General features: G+C 53.8%; 1 protein-coding gene across 1 annotated transcript in view; it reads left to right on the top strand.

Moving 5' to 3' along the window:
• Positions 1-20,430, top strand: part of LOC140715959 (tyrosine-protein phosphatase non-receptor type 18-like) — a 41,923-nt gene that overhangs the window by 4,902 nt on the left and 16,591 nt on the right. The window contains exons 2-3 of the mRNA XM_073028564.1: positions 15,574-15,679; positions 17,532-17,608. Of these exons, the coding sequence (XP_072884665.1) occupies positions 15,574-15,679; positions 17,532-17,608 (183 nt within the window). The remainder of the gene's footprint in view (positions 1-15,573; positions 15,680-17,531; positions 17,609-20,430) is intronic.

Genomic DNA, 20,430 nt, shown 5'->3' with positions numbered 1-20,430 from the left:
AGCGCCATGTTTGCTCCCCACCAGCTGATCATCTCCACCCGCCCCTGCCTTCGAAATGCACTGCCGAGTCTTCTTGGCAGTGTATCGTGAGCCCGTCAGTCTGGATCGCTGCGTCCGGAATGGAAGGGGTTAACCAAGGTTCCATGAAACAAAAGACAGAAGTGGTCCTAATGCATCTCCGGTACAGCAATCTGGCCTTGATGTTATTTTATACCGGAGACCGTACGTTTGCCAGGAAAACGGTCGGTACTGGGACTCGGAAGCCTCATTTTCTTAAATGAACCTTCCGCCATCTTGAAGGGGAAGTGTGCTAGCACCTGCAACCAGATCGATCTGTTCAATCAATTTTAAATAACAGTTGGTTAAAACGGTGTTACTAACTGTACAGACCTCGGGTATAGTTGTGGTTCTCAGCTGCAGCACGCCGAAGTGGAAATATTTGATGGCGTCCTCCTCTGTAACTGCATCAATATGTTGGGCCCCGAGTCGCTGACTCCCAAGAACCTGAAACTGCTCACCCTTTTTCACTTCCGATCCCTCGACGGCTGGTGTGCGCTCCCTCACCTTAACCTTCCTGAAGTCCACGATCGATTCTTTGGTCTCACTGACGCTGGGTGCAAGGTTGTTGCTGCGACACCACTCCGCTAGCTGATATATCACGCCTTCCCGTCACCCAGCAATCCCGGTTTAACCCTGACCTAATCACGGGACAATTTACGTCGACCAATTCACCTACCGACTGTGGGATGGTGGAGCAGACTCGAGGGGTGAAACGGCCTAGTTATGCTCCTGCGCCTCGATCCCTCGGGTCTGGGCTACCTGACCAGGCCTCACCGATCTCCGCAGAAGAAACTAAACTCTCGCGGATTTGTGAGGGGCATTCTCCTCCCTTGCTGATCCCCGTCCCTTGGAATCTTCTCCCGGCCGTTCCACCGATATGAGGAGCGCCAGGTTTATTACAGAGGCAAGAGGTTCTGCAGATGCTGGAAATCCACGGCAACACACACAAAATGGTGGAGGGACTCGGCAGGTCGGGCAGCGTCTACAGAGGGGAATAAACAGTCTACATTTCGGGCTGAGACCCTTCTCGAGGACCCGAAACATCGACTGCTTTTTCCTCTCCAGAGATGCAGACTGATCTGCCAAGTTTGTGTCTGTGTGTGTTGGATTACCAGCAACCACAGAATCAGATTCAGGTTTAACATCACTGGCATGTGTCGAGCCTTCAGGCACCTGTACCCCCTCCCTGATGGTAGCAATGAGAAGAGGGCATGGCCTGGGTGATGGGGGCCCTTGATGAGGGATGCTGCCTTTTTGAGGCATCGCTCCTTGAAGATGTCTTGTGTGTAATGGTCTACAAATCCATGAATACGGAATAGTACAGTGCAAAAGTCTCGGGCACATCTGTACAGCTACTGTGCGTAGTATTGTGGTTGTCAACTTGGAGCGGAGTGCGAGTTTGTATATCTGGCGGGAGCAAAGGGTGCTAGGAATGGTGAGGGCTGTGGGACAGGTGGTAGGGGAGGAGTGCCGGGGGGGGGCGGCACAGGTGCAGACGCACCCAGCCTTGAGACACCAGGCGAGCTCATATATTCCAAACAATTGGTCCGCTGATCATTACAGGATGTCTCTCTGGTGCTTCCCACTCCCTCCCCTCTCCCTTCCCCTTTTCCCCAACCATGACCCCCACTCTCCCTGCCCCCTTCCCACTCTCAGTCCACAATAGAGACCCAGATCAGAATCAGGTTTATCTTCACTCACATCTGTCATGAAACTCCTTACTGAGGCAACAGTACAGTGCAAATCATAAAATTACTACAGTACCGTGCTAAAGTCCTGGGCACCATACCCATGTATATGTGCCTAAGACGTTCACGCAGTATTATGTCTTTCCATAACACTTAATACTACTAATAAATTTACTTTGAACTGTGAAAAGAAAAGCTCACTTGGATTTGATGAGGGCGATCTCCCCCGAGCTATATCTCCCGATCAGTCCCTGTATCCACCTAATTCCCCCTTCTCCACTGCACGGCCAGCAGAATATTCTGAGGGCACTGTGAGTTTTATTGTGTTTTTTTTCTATTCTCTGCGGTTTATTAATTATAATTATCTGTATTGTTGCGCTTCGGTTTTTTTTGGGGTCACGGTTGGGACTTCTCAAGTTGCAATTGTCCCGTGATTACTTCCAATAGATTCTCCTGGACTTTGTAGGTGTAGTTTATTGGAATAGTTTGCTCGTTACCGGAATAGGGTGTAGACTTTATTGATAAATAAATTATTATTTACTAAATAGACTTTATCGCCCTTCCTAACCACACCCCCCACCACCCCCGCCGTCTCCTGGTAACCTTCCCATGGCAAGTTGTTGTTGGTTGGTGCCGTTTCTTTAGCATTTGTTTGCTCGAGTTGCTCAGCACGGATGGTGCGGGGTCGGGGGGGGCAGCCGGATTCGAACTGCGGACCATCGCCTCGAAGTCCGGTGCTAATGCCATTACACCTCCGGCCAGCCTACCCACGGGGCAATGAATATGCAAATAAAAACTCCATCGGACCCCCAGCCGTCTCAGAGTTAGTTTATTACTGTCACGTGTACGGAGGTACAGTGAAAATCTTGTTTTGCATATCGTTCGTACAGATCACAGAGCACTGAGGTAGAACACGGTAAGATAACAGAACGCAGAATAGTTTCACAGCTACAGAGGAAGTGCAGTACAGGTAGACGATAGGCTCAAAGTCGGAACGAGGTAGATTGTGAGGCCGGGTCCGTCTTAACATCCATTCCGACAACAGCCGGGGAGAAGCTGTCCTTGAGCCTGGTGCTTTCAGGCTGTTGTATCTTCTGCCCGATGGGAGGGGGGAGAACAGGGAATGTCTCGGGCGGGTGGGGTCTTTGACTGTGCTGGCTGCGGGAAGTGTAGACAGGGTCCAAGAAGGATGTGCTGAGCTGTGTCCACAACTCTGCCGTACCAACCTGCTTCGCTTGCATACAAAAGGCTCTGTAAAAACCGGCGAGGGTCGACCGCCTTGCTTTAACCTCTTGAGGAAGTGGAGGCGCTGGCGAGCTTCCTCGGCCATGACTTCAGAATAACAGAGTAACGGTTACCGAGGAAGTGCGGGGCGAAGGACGAGGTGCGAAATCACAACGAGGTGAAGATTTCATCTTCCGTCCGTCACAATAGACAGGACCGCCCTGTCAACTCTGCCTCTCATTCCCATCTAGGTATGTCCATACATGGCCTCCTCTACTGCCATGATGAGGCCAAACTCAGGTTGGAGGAGGCAACACCTCATCTACCGTCTGGATAGCCTCCAGCCTGGTGGTATGAAACATTGAATTCTCCAATTTCCGGTAATTCCCTCCCCCCTCCCCCTATCCCAGGTCCCTCTCTGCCTCTCTCCCCTTTCAACTTTCTGCTTCTTTATCTCTACAGTTCTTTCATGCTTATCCCCTCCCCCCTTTATCTTTCCTCTGATTGGTTTCTTCTACCTGGCGCCTCTAGGCCCCTACCCCCTCCCCCTATCTCTATTACTGGGCTTTGGCCCTCTCTTCCCCTCCCCATTCCTGATGAAGGGTCTCGGCCTGAAACGTTGGCGACTCTTTTCTCCCGGATGCTGCCTGACCTGCTGAGTTCTTCCAGCGCCGTGCACGTATTCCAGGAGTTCATCTTATTGTACCAGAGACTCATTTGATGGGTCTTAGAAGAGGAGTAGGTGCTGACCTTGAGCCGTGTGGTCAGTGCTTTCAGATAGGAGAAGGGAGAATCTCCTCCTTCGCGTCCATCTGGCGCTAGGATTTAACCAATCAAAATCATCGAATTATTAGGATGAAATATTATTTCTTCCTGATTAGGGTGCCCCCCCCAAATTATCCTCTCTTGGCTTTCTAGCCTCTGTGCTTCCCCTCCGGGGAATTTTTTTAGCCATAAGGAGAAATCAACGTTCATGCCCTCAGGTTGGAGGGCTACCCAAACGGAATGTAAGGTGTCGCTCCGGTGCCTCACCATGGTACAAGAGACTGGCATGTGGGAATGGGTATTTAAAATGGCCACTGGGAAGTGCCCCTTTTGGCGGGGGGGGTGCTCGACGAGGCAGTCCACCCCAGCTTTCACCCACGTCGAGGAGGCCGCATCGGGAGCACCGGACACAGTGGGCGGCCCCGGCAGGGATGCAGGCGAAGTGTTTGCCTCGGCCGGAAGGGACTGAGTTCTGAATGGAGGTGGGGGAGGAGATGAATTTGCTGGACGTTTGCCCGTTATCTTGTCGCAGCTTCCACACCGGTGGGATTCTGAACTTTGCCTCTTGCTTACCGAGCCCCGGTGTCTCCGAGGACGTGCTGCGGTCGGACAAGGCCGCACCCGGAGTTTCTTCTCTGGTTGCCCCGGCAACGGAGGAAGGAGTGCGGGGAAGATTCACGCAAGATGTCGCCAAGATTCGAGGGCCTGAGTTAGAGGGAGAAATTGGACAGATTTGGGCTTTATTCCCTGGAGTGTAGAATGCTGAGGGGGCGATATTGCTGAGGTGGTATAAAATCCTGCAAGGCGCAGGGAAATGCTTTCTCTTTCTCCCAGAATTGAAGGACAATGCCGGGGTACTAGTGTCATAGAGCCATAGAACACTACAGCACAGTACAGGCCCTTCAGCCCTCCATGTTGTGCCGACCCATATAATCCTTTTTTAAAAAAGTACTAAACCCACACTACCCCATCACCCTTTATTTTTCTTTCATCCATGTGCCTGTCCAAGAGGCTCTAAAATACCCCTAATGTTTTAGCCTCCCCCACCACCCCGGCAAGTCATTCCAGGCACTCACAACCCTCTGTGTATATATTTAAAAAAACAACACCCCTGATGTCTCCCCTAAACTTCCCTCCCTTAATTTTGTGCATATGCCCTCTGGTGTTTGCTATTGGTGCCCTGGGAAACAAGGTGCTGACTATCCACCCTATCTATGCCTCTCATAATCTTGTAGACCTCTATCAAGTCCCCTCATCCTTCTACGCTCCAAAGAGAAAAGTCCCAGCTCTGCTAACCTTGCTTCATATGACTTGTTCTCCAATCCAGGCAACATCCTGGTAAATCTCCTCTGCACCCTCTCCATAGCTTCCACATCCTTCCTATAAATGAGGTGACCAGAATTGAACACAATACTCTAAGTACGGTCTCACCAGAGATTTGTAGAGTTGCAACATGACCTCTCTACTCTTGAACTCAATCCCCGTTTATGAAGCCTAGCATCCCATAGACCTTCTTAACTACCCTATCAACCTGTGCAGCGACCTTGAGGGATGTATGGATTTGAACCCCAAGGTCCCTTTGTTCATCCACACTCTTAAGTAACTGACCATTAATCCTGTATTCAGTCTTCTGGTTTGTCTTTCCAAAATGCATCACCTCACACTTATAAGAACTAGAGGACACTTGTTGTGGGATGATATTACAGCTTGAGGTGTTCCGGAGTTCAATTCAAAGTAAATTTTAGTATGGAAGTACATATACGTCACCCTACACAACCCTGAGATTCATTTTCTACATAATCAGTGAAAGACTGCCCAACTAGGGCGCTCAACCAGAGAGCAGAAGACAACAAACTGTGCAAATACAAAAATAAATAATAATAATAATAATAATAATAATAATAAATAAACAAGCAATAGATATCGAGAACGTGAGATGAGAGTCCTTGAAAGTGAGTCTATAGGTTGTGGGAACACTCCGATGATGGGGCAAGTGAAGTTGGGAGGTTATCCCCTTTGGTTCAAGAGCCTGATGGTTGAGGGGGCTTTCAGACTCGCACCAGACTGTCTGCAGGAAGTTTGTATGCTCCTTCCCGTGAACCATGTCCAGGTTCCTCCTGGTGCTCTGGTTTCCTCCACAGTCCAAAGACGTACCAGTTGGTAGGTTAATTGGTCACTGTACTGTCCTGTGAATATGCTAGGGTTAAGTAGATGTGTTGTCGGGTGGTGCGATTATGTTGGACCTGTTCCGCACTGTGTATCTAAATAAGTAAATGTATAAATAAAATTAAAATAGAGGTGAAAAGTTAGAGTTTTAACAGGAACTTGGAGGGCAACTTTTTCTACACAGTGGTCTGTGGAACGAGCTGCCAGAGGAAGTGGTGGTGGTTGGTACAGGAGCAACTCTACGTGACAGAAACAGGCCCTTCAGCCCATCTCATCCATGCTGCCCACCTGAGCCAGCCCCACTCGGCCTATATCCCTCACACCTCCCCTACCCGTGGACCCGCCCGAGTAGTGGCGGGTGTTACTGTACAGTACTGTGTTACTGTACTTGTCTTTGCCAGTTCCTGTTCCGCGTATCTGCCCCCTCTAGGGAAAGAAGTTGCCCCTCAGGTCCCCTTAAAAATGTTTTGCCCCTTTTCACCTTAAACCCCCGTCCTCTAGCTCTTGATTTTGCCCCAGCCCTGGGGGTGGGGGTAGAGGGGGAAGAGTATGTGTCCCTCATGATTCTACATTTTTATTCAGAGATACAGAGCAAAGCAGGCCTGAGGCCGACCCAATGACGCACACTGCCCAGCAATCAATCACTTTGACCCGAGCCAAAGGCCAATAAATCTACTGAGCAGTATATCTCTGATCTATGGGAGCGAACCACACCCACTTATACACCTCTGTAAGGTCACCACTCACTCCAAGGAATGAAGCCCCAGCTTCTCCCCATCGCCCCTGTCCGTCAAGACCCAGTAACATCTGCACAAATCTCCGCACACGTTCCGGTTTAACGGGATCTTTCCTACGGCAGAGCGCCCGAAACTGAACACAGTCCTCCAAGGTGTGGTCGCACCAGCATCTCGGACAGCCGCGACTCCCTGACCCACGGCGAAGACTGGCGCCCCAAACGCTTTCCTCCGCGCCCTGCCTATCTGTGACTCCACTTTCGGGGGGGGGGGGGGTGCCGCGTACCTGCATCCCAGGGTCTCTCTGTCCTGCAGAGAGAGCTGAGAATCGGGTCTGTTATCACAGGCACGTGCCGCAAAAGTTAGTTGTGCTCAGCACAAAGACACAAAAGTTGTCTGTAAATAGCGAACTATAAGCAAGCAGTGCGAAGAGAGGATCCCCCTGACGTGCTGTTCGTGGACCGTTCAGAGCGTTGCTGGAGGAGGGGGAAGAAGAGGCTGTTCCTGAATCATTGGCACAAAACCTGAGACTTTTAAGGTATTAGTCAGACTACGATGAGCAGTGTTCAAAGTTCAAGGTACACTTATTATCAAAGAACGTTCTCCCTACCACAAAACAAAGAAAACCCAGTACAGCCCATTGGAAAAAAAGCGGACCGTCGGACACCTAATACGAGACACGAAGAACAAATCGTGCAAAGGATAAGAGTAAGCAAATAGCATTCAGAAGTAAAGCTCGCGAAAGCGAAGCCGGTCATCACCGTGGCCGGCTCCGGGGAGCCCGTTGGTCGCAGGCCGCAGCCCTCAGTTCACCGCGGAGGATGAGTAAGACTCGTCCAGCCGGTCATCACCGTGGCCGGTCCGGGAGCCCGTTGGTCGCAGGCCGCAGCCTCAGTTCAGCGCGGGAGATGAGTAAGACTCGTCCAGCCGGTCATCACCGTGGCCGGTCCGGGAGCCCGTTGGTCGCAGGCCGCAGCCTCAGTTCAGCGCGGAGATGAGTAAGACTCGTCCAGCCGGTCATCACCGTGGCCGGTCCGGGAGCCCGTTGGTCGCAGGTCGCAGCCTCAGTTCAGCGCGGAGATGAGTAAGACTCGTCCAGCCGGTCATCACCGTGGCCGGTCCGGGAGCCCGTTGGTCGCAGGCCGCAGCCTCAGTTCAGCGCGAAGGTGAGTAAGACTTGTCCAGCCGGTCATCACCGTGGCCGGTCCGGGAGCCTGTTGGTCGCAGGCCGCAGCCTCAGTTCAGCGCGGAGATGAGTAAGACTCGTCCAGCAGCGAAATGAACATCAGCCCGACCCCAACACCCAGACCTTTCCGATGTAAGATGAGATAAACTTTATTTATCCTGAGGGAAATTATTGTTGCAAGGTCACTCAGTCAGAAATATATACTCTAAAGTACAAAATGTAAGCATGCAGGTAAGGGGGGAGGGGGGGAGCGCCAATTTAACCTGGTAGTTTAATTGGCCAGACATTGTCTCATTCCTCGCTGTCAGACCTGGGCCCTGCTGCTTTGAAACGTTCTCGGGCCTGGGCCCCACCACCCTGATTCAGCCCACACCAGACCTTTTCAATCTAGCCCAGAGTTGAATCGGCCAAACATCGGCTTGTCTCTCACTCCCGCGCCCGGGAACCACCGCCTCGGATCAGCCGCTTCGAACCGACCCCAAGTCTGCTCCAGGAATGGCCAGACTTCGGCTTGTCCCTCGCTCTGGGGCCCCGCCGCCTCGATCTGGCCCTTATGTGACAGGCAGCTTTGAGACTTCAGTTCACACCAGGTCGCTTAGGCGCTTCAAAATCTCGAAACCTCCAGAAAGGGAAGTTACTGGCTACTGACTGCGGTGCTCATTGTCCTGGGGAAAAAAACTTGATTAATGGAGTAGTTAGCAGATTTGCCTGCTGCCAGTAAGGCATCACTGCATCTCAACAGCACCATTTTAAACATTTTATCTAAGAAAAGAGTGTCCAGAGGAGGCTCATGAGAATGATCCTGGGAATGAAAGGGTTAATATCTGAGGTGCGTTTGATGGCTCTGGGCCTGTACTCGTTGGAGTTTAGAAGGATGAGGTGGGTGGGGAGTGGGGTATCTCATTGAAACCTATCAAATATTGAAAGGCCTAGATAGAGTGGACGTGGAGAGGATGTTTCCTGTGGTGGGGGAGTCTGGGATCAGAGGGCACAGCCTCAGAATAGAAGGACGTCCCTTTAGAACGGAGATGAGGTGGTATTTCTTTAGCTAGAGAGCTGTGAACCTGTGGATTCATTGCCATGGCTGCAGAGGCCAAGTCACGGGTTTATTTAAAGTTGCCAGGTTCTTCATTAGTCATTGGGTCAAAGGTTACGGGGAGAAGGCAGGAAAATGGGGTTGAGAGGGATAATAAATCAGCCATGGCGGAACAGACTCGAGGGGCCAAATTGCCCGATTGTGCTCCCACAAATGATTCTGCAGAAACTAGAGGTCTTGAGCAGCAAGCACTAAGTGTTGGCTTCTTCCCCTGTCCTTTCCAGTCCCGAAATGGCAACTGTTCATTCCAACTCCGTAGCCGCTGCCTGGCCCGCTGAGTTCCTCCAGCACTGTTTTGGGTGGGGACATTGCCCCAGAATCATTGATTGCGTGGGTCTTCGGGCTGCTGGACCTCCTCCCTGGCACGTCCCGGATGACGAGGGTCCTTAAGTGATGGGCACTGCCTTCTTGAAGGCATCCTCGATGGCGGTGGGGGGGAGGGTTTGGGTCAGAAAAGCCAGAAAGAACCTTGCATGCATTTTAAATTGTTTCTCCCTCCCTGCGAGACAGACCTGGGTGGTTTGAGGAAGTGATTTTCTGGTGTTCACATTTTTTTTTTTACTATGTGCACTTCCTTGTGTGAGTACGCTGTTGGGCGATTCATTTATGCACCTTGAACTTCTCTATTTTGCCTTTTATACTGCCTGGGCCAGGTTGGAGTCTGGCCCGGGGAAGGTGGTGGGGGTGGGGAGGCACCTCGGGTTTGGCCAGTGCCGAGGAGGGGTGGGTGGGGGAGCGTGGTGGGCATGGGGTGTTGAGGCGGCCTCCTCTGCTGATTGCGGAGTGGATTCTGCTCACCGGCGGCTCACGGGGCGGAGCGTGGGAGGTGGTAGGTGAGGGGGAAAGAGGGACGGGGTTAGGGGTGGGTGAGAAGGGCTATAACTAGGCTGAAAACACAGCAGCGACCATGAACTGCCACCTTGTCCAGCACCCCTCCCCATCCCCGTACTTCCAGGGACGTGGGTGTCCGCAGGTGATCAGGGAGACGGGGGGAGTAGGGAGTAGGGGAGGGAAGGGGATCACAAAGTCTGGGAGGGGTGTAGGAGAGGGAAGGGAGTCACGGAAATGGGGAGGGGTGTAAGGGAAGGAAAGGGGTCACGGAGACAGGGAGAGGTGTTAGGGGGAAGGGGGTCACAGAGATGAGGTGGGAGGGGGTTCACAGTGACTGACGGGTGTAGGGAAGGGAGGGGGGTGTAGAAGAGGGAGGGGGTAGGAGGGAAGGGGTCACAGAGACAGCGGGAGCGATGTGGAGGGGAATGGGAACCCTGCACAGCCTGTTTTGTAGGTGTAGCGTTCCTAGTAGCTGCCTTCTCTCCTCCCTCCCACCCCCCCCCCCCCCCCCCCACCCACCGCTGGACTAGCGCACTCAGAGCGCCCTTAGCAAGTTCCCCCTTTCTCCCCTTTCTCTCTGAGTCACTGTTTCCCGAAACCATCCAGTTCCCTCTGCGAACACACACAGGCCCATCACATGCTACCCATTGTTTCTCCCTGGCCCGCCCCTCTGGCCCACACACCCCCTCCCGTTCATTCCCCCATCACACATGGGCCAGGTGTTCAGCAAGGGGTATATCCTTCATTCCATTACGGAGAAAACAGGTCAGCGCCTCGACTTCCTTAGGGGTTTGTGAAGATTCAGCATGACATGTAAAACTTTGACAAACTTCTACAGATGTGTAGAGCAGGGTATTTTGACCGGCTGCATCACAGCCTGGTTCGGAAACACCAGTGCCCTTGAATGGAAAATCCTACAAAAAGTAGGGGATACAGCCCAGTCCGTCACGGGTAAAGCCCTCCCCACCACTGGGCAGATCTACATGCAGTACTCTCACAGGAAAGCAGCATCCATCATCAGGGACCCCCACCACCCGGGACACGCTCTCTTCTCACTGCTGCCATCAGGTAGAAGGTACAGGAGCCTCTGGACTCGCTCCACCAGGTTCAAGAACAGTTATTACCCCTCAGCCATCAGGCCCTTGAACCAAAGGGGATGACTTCACTTGCCCCATCAATGAAATGTCGCTGCAAGCAGTGACTCTTCATCTCATGTTCCACATATTTATTGCTTATTCACTTATTATTAATTTTTTTAATCTTCTGTATTTGCACAGTTTGTTGTCTTATGACACTGCTTGTTTGTCCGTCCAGTTGGGTGCGGTCTTTCATCGATTTTATTGTGTTTCTTGGATTTACTGAGTATGCCCGCCAGAAGATTAATCTTAGGGTCGTGTATGGTGACATATTCTGTATGTACTTCGGTCATTGGGGACCCGAGTTCCCCCCCAACCACAAACTGTTCCAGCTGCTACCATCCGGGAAACGGTACCGCAGCGTAAAAGCCAGGACCAACAGGCTCCGGGACAGCTTCTCCCACCAGGCCGTCAGACTGATTAACTCACGCTGATACAGTTTTATTTCAATCGGTACATTTAATGTCAGAGAAGTGTATACAATATACATCCTGAAATTCTTTTTCTGCACAAACATCCACGAAAACAGAGGTGCCCCAAAGACTGAGTGACAGTTAAATGTTAGAGCCCCAAAGCCCCCCCCCACAAGCTTCCCCCCTCCCATGCACAAGCAGCAGCAAAGCGACGACCCCCCAACCCCGTCCCCCACCTGCAAAAAAAAAAGCATCGGCACCCCCCACCAAAAGCACTCAAGTGTGCGCCAAAGTGTAGATAAAGACACAGACTTGCAGTACCCCAAAGACCACTCAATCACCTGGTCATCTGACATCTCTCCCTCCCCCCCCCCCCCCCCCCCCGTTTCACAGTGAGAGGGGAGACATAACAAAACAACTCACCGATTTACGATGTTGAACGTCTGTTCCGAGCTCTGTGCCCTAAGAACTCGGGTCCCTGGGCACGCTGCCAGCTCGCTGCTTTCGATCCTCCGTCTCCCACGAGGCACCAGTTCTCTGCTGCAGCACCGATCTCGAGCCTGCCCGCCTCCAAGGCCCTGAAGGCACACTCGTCTTCCAGGCCGCGTCTTCGGCATACTGAATAGCGGGCAGCCGTGAGACCCCGAGAGCAGGTCCAAGGTCAGCGTGCAACTCCAGGTCAGCATCCTCAGGAGAACCCTGAGAAGGGTTTCTATGCTTACGTTGCCTGTCTTGTCGTACATGCTATTTATCACAAATTACTATGAATTGCCCACTTAGACGGAGACGTAAAGATTTTTGCTCCTCGCATACGTGAAGGATGTAAGTAATGAAGTCAATTCAATTCAATAATAAATTTACTTTGGATTTTGACCTGTCACTACCATTTCTGTCTTGTCCGGTCAAGACTCCCCCCGGCTTCTCCTTTACCATTGGGCCCTGTAATTGCTCTGCTCTTTCTTGACAACCCTCCCCTCAATTTTCCGTGGCGGGGGGGGGGGGGGGGGTCGAGAGGTTAGCAGCCCAGAAGCAGGGTGGTGTGTCTACATTAGGGTCTCTCAGTACAGGGAAATGAGTCCTTCGGGGTGGAAAGGACTCCCACCATCCAGATCATCCTCACCATCCTCACTGTTGCCATGAGGAAGGAGGTGCAGGAGCCTCCGGTCCAACGCCACAAGGTTCAGTAACAGTTATTACCCTTCCGCCAACAGGCTCCTGAACTAGTGTGGATAACTTCACTCAACTCAGCGCTGAACTGATTCCACAACCCATTGGTTCACTTCAAAACTCATGTTCTCAATATTTAGTACGTCTTTTTTTGCTCTTTTCTTTGTATTTTTGCACAATTTGCTGTACTTTGCACTTTGGCCGTTGGTCCATCGGTCATCTGAGGTTTCTCATTGATGCCGTTGTTTTTACTCTCGACAGTATTTACCATGAATGCCCACGAGAAAATGAATGAGGGTAGTGTCTAGTGACATTTGAACTCTGAACTTATCCATGTCTGACACAACTTGTGCTTTGAATTTGTTTCATAATCCTGTGCGTGTGGCGTCGATCGAAGACCCTCGCAAAATCCAGAACATTGAGACCGGTTTCCCTTTTCTATCTGTGTGCCTGTCCAAGAGTCCCTGAAATGCCATTGACATATCTGTCTCAACCACTTCCTCCGGCGCAGTTTCTGCAGACACTGGAGATCTTGAACAACACACAGAAGTGCTGGAGGAACTCAGCAGGTCACACAGTATCCATGGAGGGAAATAATCAGTTGACACTTTGAGCTGATGCTAACTTCCTCTGGCAGCTCGTTCCAGTTGCAGACCAGCCTCTGGGTGAAAAAGTTCTCCCTCGGGTTTTTTTTAAATATCTCCTCTCTCACCATGAACCTAGTTTTCCTGGGGGAAAGGACTATGAGCATTCAAAGTCAACCTTGTGGTCATACACACAAGTATTTAAAGCCATAGGGCATAGAAACAGGCCTTTCAGCCCATCTAGTCCATGCCAAAGATCTTCTACCTGCAAGCAGAACCTCACCTTCCTATGCTCTAGGGCACCATTCCCCCTAAGCGGGGCAGGTGCACGACCGCACAGTAACTGAAACGCCCCCGTGCACGTAGCCTTTGTTGTGACGCAGCTGGAGTTTTCTTTTATATAATGCCAATATGATTTTGTAATCTGTTAAAATAATTGTGAAATACCCTGTAATTAATTGTGTTCATGAATATAATCCATAAATTCCCTAAATAATCAATCTTTGAAGCATTTTGGAGCTTCGACGTACCTACATTGCCAGTGTTTCAAGTTACAACTCTGTAACAAATTGCAACAATAAACACAGAATGGAAGTCGGTAGCTCATTGCTAATGAACTGTTAGGCTGCTGAACACTGATACAGATTACAAATGCCCCGAAGCCACTGTCCCTGGAAGAGGAGCTCTGAGAGGGGGGAGGAATGCGTGTGATTGGTTACCGATCTTTTAAATTATGAGAGGTAGAGTGTCGAAAGCCGATCTCTTACCCTGCCACCACCCCCCCCCCCCACTTTAAGTGCACGTCGTCTTGTGTCAGACGTTAAAAATGTCCAACGTAAGTCTAATATAAATGTCAAGAATTATAGGCCTTGTTCCCTCTAAGCTATGCGTGTACGTTTTTCAACCAACGCACAAAGGAAATTAATGTGCGCACAGAAGGTTAGTTACCTAAAATAATGTAGTAATTGATAATTATACTAATTGAAAATATAGGCATCCGTTAGTCTCGTGAGACCATGGATTTGTGCCTTGGAAGGTTTCCAGGGTGCAGGCCTGGGCAAGGTTGTATGGTAGACCGGCAGTTGCCCAAGCTGCAGGCCTTCCCCTCTCCACGCCACCGATGTTGTCCAAGAGAAGGGCACTAGGACCCATGCAGCTTGGCACCGGTGTCGTCGCAGAGCAACGTGTGGTTAAGTGCCTTGCTCGAGGACACAACACGCTGCCTCAGCTGAGGCTCGAACCAGTGACCTTCAGATCACTAGACCGATGCCTTATCCACTAGGCCACACGCCAACACTTTATTGAAAATGATCTTTGGGCTAAATGTTAAAGTAACTGAGGGACTTAAATATGTATGTTATTTTGTTGTTCTTCTGTGCAGTTTGATGTCAAATACTTTGTAAACCTGTATTAACCGTACCATGTGCGCATCCAGTGTGCACACAGTTTATGCAGGTTTACAAAATATTTGTGCATCCAGTGCACACGTACTTTTGTCACAGGAAAAAAAATTTGCACAACTTGAGATTTCTGCACACACTGAACACTAAAAATGAGAGGGAACGTCGATTATAGGGCATGCGTTTGAGGTGAGGGGGGAAAGTTCGAAGGAGATATCGGGGCAAGTACTTCGCCTGGAATGTGTTGCCGGGGTGGTGGGTGCAGACGTGGCAGAGGTGATTAAGAGTTTTGTAGACAGATGCACGGATGGATGCTCAGGGAATGACATTGTGTAGACAGAAGGGATGAATTTAGTTGGCAATTGATTACTAGATTGGCGAAGGGCCTGTTCCTGTGCTGGACTATGCTACGTTCTTTGTGCCGCAGAGGGTGATCCCAGGGTGCCAGTCTCAGTAACCTTTGAACTTAGTAGTTTGTGAAGATTCGGTATGATATCTAAAACTTTGACGAACTTCTACCGACGTGTAGTGGAGAGTATACTGTCCGGCTGCATCACAGCCAATACCCTTAAATGGAAAGTCCTACCAAAAGTAGTGGGCATGGCCCAGTCCATCACGAATAAAACCCTCCCCACCCCACTGAGCTCATCTTTACGAAACGCTGTCACAGGAAAGCAGCATGCATCATCAGAGATCCTCGCCACCCAGGCCGTGCTCTCTCGCTGCTGCCATCAGGTAGAAGGTACAGGAGCCTCTGGACTCGCTCCACCAGGTTCAGGAACAGTTGTTACCCCTCAACCATCAGGTTCTTGAATGCAAAGGGGACAATTTCACTCAGCTTCACTTGCCTCATCACTGAAATGTTCCCACAACCTATGGACGCACTTTCAAGGACTCTTGATCTCTTGTTCTCGATATTCATTGCTTTTTTTCCTTGTTGTATTTGCACAGTTTGTTGTCTTTTGCACACTGGTCGAACACCCTAGTTGGTGTGGTCTTTCATTGCGATTATTACTCCGTTGAGCGTGCCCACAGGAAGATGAATCTCAGGGTTGTATATGGTGACATTGATGTACTTCGATAATAAATTTACTTCGAACTTTCATTCCTCCCTCCCCTCCAGAACCTGAAGAAGTCGGCGCTGACCGGCAAGGGTACCGAGCTCAGCACAGAGGCGGGCAGGCTGAAGGAGAACGCCAAGAAGAACCGCTACAAGGACATCTTGCCATGTATGGTCAGCCCCGGGTGCCCGACGGGGAAGGGGGGAGAGGGAAACAACGTGAACGGACAGTGTGGCCTCTTCCAGAAGGGAAGAGAGATGGCTTTCAGGAAATGGAAGGGGATGGGCAGTCAGCTTTCGGGGAAATAGAATTGGGGTGAATCGGGAAAAGGAAGGGGGAGTCAGTACATGCACACAGGCACTTCGACCCAACCGGTCCACGCTGACCCAGCTGGTCCCAACTTCCCGCATTCGGCCCATACCCCTCCACGTACCTCAGCCACTTCCTCTGGCAGCTCACTCCACTCACCCACCACCCTCTGGGTGGAAAAAGTTGCCCCTCAGGTCCCCTTTCCTCTCTCACCCTCAATCTATACCTCTGTTGGTCGGGTCTTGGGTGATTTTGCAAATCCTGACACAGTAGCGTAGTTGTTAGCACGACGCTTTGCGGTCCAGACGTCCCGGGTTCACTTCCCGCCGCCGCCCGTAAGGAGCTTGTGCGTTCTCCACGTGACCGCGTGGGTTCCCTCCGAGTGCTCCTGTCTCCTCCCACTGTCCAAGGACTAGTCGGCTAGGTTAATTGGTCATTGTAAGTTGCCCCGTGATTAGGCTGGGGTTAAGTGGGTGGTTTGCTGGCCGGTTCGGCTCATTGGGCCGGAAGGGGCTGTTCCGTGCTGTATCTCAATAAATAAACGTGGTCAGCTCGGCGTCGGGGGGTTCAAAGATCAACCGGAGTGCAGAAGACAACAAACTGAAAATGCAAATCAGTAACGAGAACAGGAGATAAAGAGTCCTGAAAGTGAGATCATTGGTTGTGGGAACATCTGAATGGATGAGTGTTGTTATCTCCTCGAGTCCGATGGTTGAGGGGTAATAACTGTTCTTGACCCTGGTGGTGTGGGTCCCGAGGCTCCTGTACCTTCTACTTGAGATAGCAGCTCCACCCATTAACCCGTCCCACCACATCCACAGCAGCCTGTCAACCCCCATGCATTGTCACCTGACCCACACGCACGCACGCACGCACAGGTTCATTGGTCATGGGAAATAGTTGGGGTGTGGTCACGGTGCAGGTCAATGGGAGTAGGCAGTTTAAATGGTTCAGCATGGTCTAGATGGACCGAAGGGCCTGTTTCTGTGCTGTAGTTACCTATGACTCGAACGACCTCCACCATACGTCTGTAGGAATTTGCTACAATCACACATATGTAGATGACCCTATTAAAATACAAGCAAGTTTCAGAAAGATAAACCGATGTGGAAAATAACCTCACACACCCCAGTGTCCTGCCCGTTACCGTCCACAGTGTCCATGCCTCTCCCGATATTAAATACTCTTAAAAAGTTGGGCCTGGTCCTCCTCCATTCCAAACCAAGGAGTGACACTGTCGTGTAGCGGTTCACCAGTGCTATTACAGCTCAGGGCAAAGGTCAGAGTTCAATTCCAATGTCACCTGTAAGGGAGGAGGGAAAGAAAGGAAGGAGGGGAGGAGGTAGGGAGAGGGAAGAGGAAGGTAGAGGGAGGGAAGTGGGTGAGAGAAGGAGAGGGAGGGGAAGGGAGAAGCTTGAGGAGAAAGGGAGGGAGAGGGTGGGGAGAGGGAAGGGTAAGGGAGGAGAGAGAGGGTAAGGAAGAGAGAGGAAGAGGAGGGAGAGTGGGAGAGGGAAAGGGAGGAAGGGAGAGGGAGGAGGTAGAGGAGGGAGGGAAGGGGAGGAAGGAGGGAGGGATGGAGGAAGAAAAGGGAGGGAGGAGGAGGGAGAGGAAAGGAGGAAGGTAGAGGGAGAGGGAGAGAGGGAGAGGGAATGAGGGAAAGAGGTAAGGAGGGATCCTATCTGACAGTGCTTGGGTCTCCCCCTCTCTACAGACGATCAGACACGGGTTCCCCTGACACTGCTGACAGAGGAGGGATACTCCGACTACATCAACGCCAACTTCATTAGGGTAAGGAGGGAGTGCCGTGCACCGGGAGGGAGAGGCAGTGAGGGAGGAGGGAGTGCCGTGCACTGGGAGGGAGAGGCGGTGAGGAGGGAGTGCCGTGCACCGGGAGGGAGAGGCGGTGAGGAGGGAGTGCCGTGCACCGGAAGGGAGAGGCAGTGAGGGAGGAGGGAGTGCCGTGCACCGGGGAGGGAGAGGCAGTGAGGGAGGAGGGGAGTGCCGTGCACCGGCAGGGAGAGGCGGTGAGGAGGGAGTGCCGTGCACCGGGAGGGAGAGGCGGTGAGGGAGGAGGGAGTGCCGTGCACCAGGAGGGAGAGGTGGTGAGGGAGAGGTGGTGAGGAGGGAGTGCCGTGCACCAGGAGGGAGAGGCGGTGAGGAGGGAGTGCTGTGCACAGGGAGGGAGAGGTGGTGAGGGAGGAGGGAGTGCCGTGCACTGGGAGGGAGAGGTGGTGAGGGAGGAGGGAGTGCCGTGCACCGGGAGGGAGAGGCGGTGAGGAGGGAGTTCCGTGCACAGGGAGGGAGAGGCGGTGAGGAGGGAGTGCCGTGCACAGGGAGGGAGAGGCGGTGAGGAGGGAGTGCCGTGCACAGGGAGGGAGAGGCGGTGAGGGAGGAGGGAGTGCCGTGCACAGGGAGGGAGAGGTGGTGAGGGAGGAGGGAGTGCCGTGCACAGGGAGGGAGAGGTGGTGAGGGAGGAGGGGAGTGCCGTGCACCAGGAGGGAGAGGCGGTGAGGAGGGAGTGCCGTGAACCGGGAGGGAGAGGCGGGTGAGGAGGGGAGTGCCATGCACCGGGAGGGAGAGGCGGTGAGGAGGGAGTTCCGTGCACCGGGAGGGAGAGGCGGTGAGGAGGGAGTGCCGTGCACCGGGAGGGAGAGGCGGTGAGGAGGGAGTGCCGTGCACCGGGAGGGAGAGGCGGTGAGGGAGGTGGGAGTGCCGTGCACCAGGAGGGAGAGGCGGTGAGGAGGGAGTGCGTGCACCGGGAGGGAGAGGCGGTGAGGAGGGAGTTCCGTGCACCGGGAGGGAGAGGCGGTGAGGAGGGAGTGCCGTGCACAGGGAGGGAGAGGTGGTGAGGGAGGTGGGAGTGCCGTGCACCGGGAGGGAGAGGCAGTGAGGAGGGAGAGGCGGTGAGGAGGGAGTTCCGTGCACCGGTAGGGAGAGGCGGTGAGGAGGGAGTGCCGTGCACCGGGAGGGAGAGGTGGTGAGGAGGGAGTGCCATGCACAGGGAGGGAGAGGTGGTGAGGAGGGAGTGACGTGCACCGGGAGGGAGAGGCGGTGAGGAGGGAGTGCCGTGCACCGGTAGGGAGAGGCGGTGAGGAGGGAGAGGCGTGCACCGGGAGGGAGAGACGGTGAGGAGGGAGTGCCGTGCACCGGGAGGGAGAGGCGGTGAGGAGGGAGTGCCGTGCACCGGTAGGGAGAGGCGGGTGAGGAGGGAGAGGCGTGCACCGGGATGGAGAGGCGGTGAGGAGGGAGTGCCGTGCACCGGGAGGGAGAGGCGGTGAGGAGGGAGTGCCGTGCACCGGGAGGGAGAGGCGGTGAGGAGGGAGTTCCGTGCACCGGGAGGGAGAGGTGGTGAGGGAGGTGGGAGTGCCGTGCACCGGGAGGGAGAGGCGGTGAGGAGGGAGTTCCGTGCACCGGGAGGGAGTGCCGTGCACCGGGAGGGAGTGCCGTGCACCGGGAGGGAGAGGCGGTGAGGAGGGAGTGCAGTGCACCGGGAGGGAGAGGCGGTGAGGAGGGAGTGCCGTGCACCGGGAGGGAGAGGCGGTGAGGAGGGAGTTCCGTGCACCGGGAGGGAGAGGCGGGTAAGGAGGGAGTTCCGTGCACAGGGAGGGAGAGGCGGTGAGGGAGGGTGGGGAGTGCCGTGCACAGGGAGGGAGAGGCGGGTGAGGAGGGAGTGCCGTGCACCGGGAGGGAGAGGCGGTGAGGAGGGAGTTCCATGCACCGGGAGGGAGAGGCGGTGAGGAGGGAGTTCCGTGCACCGGGAGGGAGAGGCGGTGAGGAGGGAGAGGCGGTGAGGAGGGAGTGCCGTGCACCGGGAGGGAGAGGCGGTGAGGAGGGAGTGCCGTGCACCGGGAGGGAGAGGCGGTGAGGGAGGTGGGAGTGCCGTGCACAGGGAGGGAGAGGTGGTGAGGGAGGAGGGAATGCCGGTGCACCAGGAGGGAGAGGCGGTGAGGAGGGAGTGCCGTTCACCGGGAGGGAGAGGCGGTGAGGAGGGAGTTCCGTGCACCGGGAGGGAGAGGCGGTGAGGAGGGAGTGCCGTGCACAGGGAGGGAGAGGTGGTGAGGGAGGTGGGAGTGCCGTGCACCGGGAGGGAGAGGCAGTGAGGAGGGAGAGGCGGTGAGGAGGGAGTTCCGTGCACCGGTAGGGAGAGGCGGTGAGGAGGGAGTGCCGTGCACCGGGAGGGAGAGGTGGTGAGGAGGGAGTGCCATGCACAGGGAGGGAGAGGTGGTGAGGAGGGAGTGCCGTGCACCGGGAGGGAGAGGCAGTGAGGAGGGAGTGCCGTGCACCGGTAGGGAGAGGCGGTGAGGAGGGAGAGGCGTGCACCGGGAGGGAGAGACGGTGAGGAGGGAGTGCCGTGCACCGGGAGGGAGAGGCGGGTGAGGAGGGAGTGCCGTGCACCGGGAGGGAGAGGCGGTGAGGAGGGAGTGCCGTGCACCAGGAGGGAGAGGCGGTGAGGAGGGAGTGCCGTGCACCGGGAGGGAGAGGCGGTGAGGAGGGAGTGCCGTGCACCGGTAGGGAGAGGCGGTGAGGAGGGAGAGGCGTGCACCGGGAGGGAGAGGCGGTGAGGAGGGAGTGCCGTGCACCGGGAGGGAGAGGCGGTGAGGAGGGAGTGC

This window comes from Hemitrygon akajei, chromosome 24 (genome assembly GCF_048418815.1).
Source record: "Hemitrygon akajei chromosome 24, sHemAka1.3, whole genome shotgun sequence".
In the NCBI taxonomy this organism is placed as follows: domain Eukaryota; kingdom Metazoa; phylum Chordata; class Chondrichthyes; order Myliobatiformes; family Dasyatidae; genus Hemitrygon; species Hemitrygon akajei.
The sequence above is the reverse complement of the archived record's forward strand: the minus strand, read 5'-3'. Positions and strand labels throughout refer to the sequence as shown.